General features: G+C 52.1%; 3 protein-coding genes across 3 annotated transcripts; 1 reads left to right on the top strand and 2 right to left on the bottom strand.

The window, feature by feature from the left end:
• Positions 1-95: 95 nt before the first annotated feature.
• SAICODRAFT_8709 (uncharacterized protein) lies at positions 96-367 on the bottom strand (the record flags this gene model as incomplete). Its single annotated transcript, XM_019171469.1, has 2 exons — positions 96-170; positions 221-367. The coding sequence occupies 2 exons, from the start codon at positions 365-367 to the stop codon at positions 96-98; spliced, it is 222 nt and encodes a 73-aa protein (XP_019022896.1).
• A 442-nt stretch (positions 368-809) lies between these two features.
• Positions 810-3,467, bottom strand: SAICODRAFT_59464 (uncharacterized protein; the record flags this gene model as incomplete). Its single annotated transcript, XM_019169689.1, has 1 exon — positions 810-3,467. One exon carries the CDS (start codon positions 3,465-3,467, stop codon positions 810-812), a length of 2,658 nt encoding a protein of 885 aa, XP_019022895.1.
• A 282-nt stretch (positions 3,468-3,749) lies between these two features.
• Positions 3,750-4,969, top strand: SAICODRAFT_144125 (uncharacterized protein). Its single transcript, XM_019165508.1, has one exon. The coding sequence runs from the start codon at positions 4,017-4,019 to the stop codon at positions 4,665-4,667; it is 651 nt and encodes a 216-aa protein (XP_019022894.1). The 5' UTR covers positions 3,750-4,016; the 3' UTR covers positions 4,668-4,969.

Below are 4,969 nucleotides of genomic sequence, written 5' to 3'. Positions count from 1 at the left end.
AGACTACGAGTTCCTCGCCTATAGCGTGACGTGCAAGTTCCTGTACGAGCAAGGAATATTAGCCGCAAATCCACTATCGAAGAGCGTCTCAAAGCTCATACCCAAATGAATTGATTAGCCCACTTCTGCGCTTCGTCCGGTTGGAAGGCACTCGTCATCTTTTTGTAGTTCTAACCACAGTGTCAGTTCACGCTCAATGCTGATGAAGAAAAGCAAATACGTTATAGTAATCCGCCAATTCGACGTGATCGTGTTGAATGGCCTTATACAAAGCAGACTGAGCCATAGCGAATTGAGACGATGCAAAGGTACGTTGAGCAGCGAAAAGCGTAGCACGAGGAGATTGACGAATAACAGAATGGAACATTTTTGATTTACAGAAGATGATGAGAGATGGAGCAGATGTGCTGAGCCTTTATAGAGAAATTTTAAGCTCAACGGATCGTATGGCGTGGGGCATGTGCACACCGATGACCTAATTGTTGCGAACATGTGAACGAAGCGGCCCTGTTTAGCTTTAGCATGATTGGACAGCTGCATCGCAATTTCGATTCTTGTTCGATCGAATATGCATAGCAATTGACAGCTGAGACGTATGAGGTCACACGATATGCGCGATGCTTGATTGGCTGAATCGAACGATCAAGGTTGCAGCTACCATGTATTTACCCGTCAAAACATTTTCGATAATCAGGGATGATGGGAACAGATGTCCATGCTTGCTAGTTTCATCATATCTACTCCATATGCTCCAGGAAGCGGCCTGCCGCCTTTACCCTAGGGCCAGCCTCCAGACCCTATAGCCTCACTTAAAGCAACTTCTTCCCCTTCAAGAAGTCCTCAATATCCTTAGTATCCCTGCTAAGCCAACTATCCTTCGCCTTGATCGTATCCAAACTCTGCGCGAGCGCCATCTCAAATCCCTTCGTACTCTTCTCCTTGAAGAACCTGTTAATGTCATCAATATCCTCCTGTCTCGTGAAGCTGCTCGTAACAATCTGGACAACACCAGACAAGAGAGAAAGACCGGCCGGAATGCGGGCAGTGATTGCTTCCCAGTTCTCCTTGGCGAAAGCCCAGAGAGCGCGGACGCCCTCGGCGGAGTTGCGGACACCGGTGAGGGGGAGGTAAATGTCCTGCTCCTTGACCTCAGGCGAAAGCGACATGTGAACCGTCTTCTGGATCAACTCAGGAACCTTCGTGCGTCCCAACGCACGCAAAGCAGTGTTACGCTCATCAACCGCATTGCTCTGGTCCAAGTACACGGACCTAATGTGCTCCCACTCCTTCTCACCACCCTCCTCGAGCACAATAGCGAAAACGCCACCCCTCAAGTTAGGGTGAATAGCCTTCTTGTCACCCTCCGCATATTTCTTAAACATCTCCTTCGCAGCCTCGACAACCTCCTTCGACCCAGCAAGACCAGCAGAGTTAAACACAAGCGTCTTGAACTGCTGCTGAACATGATCCTCGCCAGCGGTGAAGATCCATCCCAACTCCTTCGCCTTGGGCTCAGACAACTGCTTCGTGAAAGCCTTGAGCCCGGCCTTCGTCTTCTCATCCTCGAACATCCACGCGCCACGGACAGAGCCAAGACGACCGAGCATCTCATCCCAAACAACGAATTTCTCCTCCGAAGACCACTGCTCAAGCAAGGTCAACAACCCACTCGTCTTCCCGTAGCCAGATGCAGCCAAAGCACCCGCATCAGCAACCAAACCAGCTCTGTCCTCGACGGAAAGCGCAGAGGGGTGCTCATGCACAGACTTGGCGAGCTTAGCCAAGTGAGCCGGGGTGTACGCCGTACGGTAAATACCAGCATGATCAGTGTTGACCTTGAAGAAGCCCTTCGTCTCCTCTCCAATCTCAAGAGTCTGCTCACGACCCAACAACGGCTTGTCGCTAACCTGCGGCTTACCCTCCTTATCCAACGTCTTCAACCCAAGCGGGATCCAGTATAACGTCTCATCCTCCTCGGGCTTAACGTCACCCGTCGTCAAAAACCTGTGCTGCTCAACCTTAATCGCAGCCTTTCCGTCCTGCTCAGTAACGTTAACAACAGGGTATCCCTGCACCTTCGTCCACACATCCGCAACAGCAACGATATCCTTCCCACTCGCCGCAGCCAACGCCTCCCACAAATCCTCCGTACGGGTGTTTCCATACGCGTGCTTAGCGAGGTAGTTACGAATACCCTGCATGAAAACATCCTCACCCATATACTGCGCAACCATCCTAATGACACAAGATCCCTTCGAATACGAAATCGCATCGAAGATCTGGTTAATCTCATCTGCCCGCTTAACCGGAACCTCAATCGGGTGCGAAGACCTCAATCCATCCAAACGGAGCGCGGACTGGAGGTTATCAGTGACATACGTCTCCCACACCTTCCACTCGGGGAAGAAGTGGTGAGCAGAATACCATGACATCCAGGTCGCGAAACCCTCATTGAGCCAGAGACCGTTCCACCAGTCCATCGTGACGAGGTTACCGAACCATTGGTGAGCGAGCTCGTGCATGACGACTTCGGCGACACGCTGCTTGGTTGCTGCACCGGACTTCTCCTCCTCGAACAAGAGATCGACAGTACGGAAAGTGACGAGGCCCCAATTCTCCATAGCTCCGGCAGAGAAATCAGGGATAGCGACGAAATCCATCTTCGGGAGGGGGTACGGCGTCCCGAACTCCTTGTTGAAGAAATCCAGAGTCTTAGCACCCAAATCAAGCGAAAAGCGGCCTTGCTCCTCCAACCCGGGCACGGTGTAAACACGGACCGGGATCTTAGGTCCATGCTCACCAGCAGTATGAGTCTCAATGTAACGAAGATCACCAACGACCCAGGCAAGAAGGTACGTCGACATCTTAGGCGTAGTAGCGAACGAAACAGTCTTCTTACCACCATCGACCTTCTTGGACGCGACCTCCTGCATGTTGGAAAGAACGGTAAAGTGCTCCTCGGCGGTGATGTGAACAGCGAAGGTAGCCTTGAGCGAGGGCTCGTCCCAGACGGGGAACGCACGGCGACAGTCGGTAGGCTCCATCTGTGTGGAAGCGATGTAGTTGGTCTTACCCTCGGCATCCTTGTACGCAGAACGGTAGAAACCGGCCATGAGGTTGTTAAGTTCACCGGTGAAGGACATTTTCAGCGTAGCCTTTCCACCGGCAGGGACAGCGGACCCGAAAGTCATCGTAGCGGTCTGCTGGTCATCGTCGTACTCGACCTCCTTGGATTCCTGGGTAGAGCCATCGGCGGAGAGCGTAGCCTTGTGAATCTTGACATCAAGAACGTTGAGAGTAATGGAGGTAGTCTCCTCCTGAACATCCAAATCCACAGCAACCTCACCATCAAAAGTAAACTTCTCGAGATCAGGGATCAAGTGAAGGTCATAATGCGTAGGCACGATATTATCCGGTAAAACCTCGCGATCAACGGGAATAGCAATAAGACGAGATCCAGAACACATGGTAGCTGGGGTCGATGCGAAGAATCGTTTAAGTGGTGCGAGTGCGGGTGGTTTGGGGAATGCGAAGGGGATTGAGGGTCTGGTGAATGATGTGAATGCTTGCTGCCTTGATAGAGCGTTGCTAACGAGGACGAGATTATGGAAGAATCTCGTTCTCATCAATTGAGGATGGACAGCTGGCGGGATTCGTACGTTAAATGAAAGGTGCGCTCGCGAGACCGAGATCTCAGTCCTAGGGTCCGCCAGGCACGCGGCACGGACCGGTATGGGGAAGAGGCAGGTGACGCAACCAGAGCGATGACATCGGACAAAATAACAACGAGTATAGATTTCTTTGCTTGACATCGCATCATTTTTACTGCCTCTGTCTGGCCCGTCCCTTGATACCCGTTTGATCCGCTCCGACGTCATGGTCGATATCGATCCGTGGACCATGTGAAACGGATCAGCCATAACGTAGGATTTTGGCAGAAACTCTAATCCCGGTCGAATAAATAGGGGTCCTGGACACCTCTCTGCCGACGGATCAACCCTGTCGAGTCGCTCAGCATGTCCTCCACCAGCGCCGTCATCGACTACACAGACTTCTGGTCCAAAGCGCACATTCTCCACCCCTTCACGACCGGCACAGCCGCAATCCTCGCCCTCTGGCTCTGGATCCGCATAGCCTCAAACCGCACCCTCTCCCCCTCCACAACCTTCGACTGGATCGCCTCGGTCTCTCTTGGCTCAACACTTTCCCGAACTATAACATCTACCCAACCTGCTTTGAATCTGTGCCGGGGCTTGTTCAGTTTATTGGTGATTTTACTGTTTCAGGCGGTGTTGGATTGGCTTTTGGTTCTGTTTCCACGGAAGCTGAATTGGATTCGGAGTCCGCCTGTTATGGTCGTTTGTCGGGGACGGATGTTGCAGGGAGTCATGAAGGTAAATCGGATTGCTGAGGCGGATATCTGGATTGCGATGAGGTCGAAGGGAGTTAGGGCGGTGAAGGATGTTGAGATTATGGTGTTGGAGGCGACGGGGCAGTGGTCGATTTATCCGAGGAGTGAGGACGTGGAGATGGTGGAGGCTTGTTTGAATGTTCCGGGGTATGTGAAGTGGTTACAGGAAAACGAAGGATCTGGGGTTAAACAAGCTGGGGGTAGACGGGTCCAGGATTTGAGTGATGGAACATTACGGGATGATGATGTGGTATGATCTCAGGACCCATCGAGGTTGCGCTTTCAAGCAAAGAATTAAAGCAGAATCTCATAAAACATCGGACGTCCCATTTCGTCCAAAGTCTCACAGTGCATTCCCACGCCGACCCTCCGCCTTTGCCCCCATCGATTTCGCCTGCTGCACCGTCCGTGCTGTCAACGCGCGACTCAGACATCCCACGCATTAGCACACCCGCCTTTTCCGGACACCACCAGCTCTTGTATGGAGATCTAGAAAGTCGATTGCTCATACTGATTCCATGATTGGTCCTCGGCCGTTGCTAGATTTTTGCCCCCCCC

The sequence above is a fragment of the Saitoella complicata genome (genome assembly GCF_001661265.1).
Source record: "Saitoella complicata NRRL Y-17804 unplaced genomic scaffold SAICOscaffold_18, whole genome shotgun sequence".
Classification (NCBI taxonomy): Eukaryota; Fungi; Ascomycota; class Saitoellomycetes; order Saitoellales; family Saitoellaceae; genus Saitoella; species Saitoella complicata.
The sequence above is the reverse complement of the archived record's forward strand: the minus strand, read 5'-3'. Positions and strand labels throughout refer to the sequence as shown.

What these genes read in the sequence shown, in the direction of transcription:
- SAICODRAFT_144125 (XM_019165508.1), top strand. Translation starts at nt 4,017, where the DNA reads ATGTCCTCCACCAGCGCCGTCATCGACTACACAGACTTCTGGTCCAAA.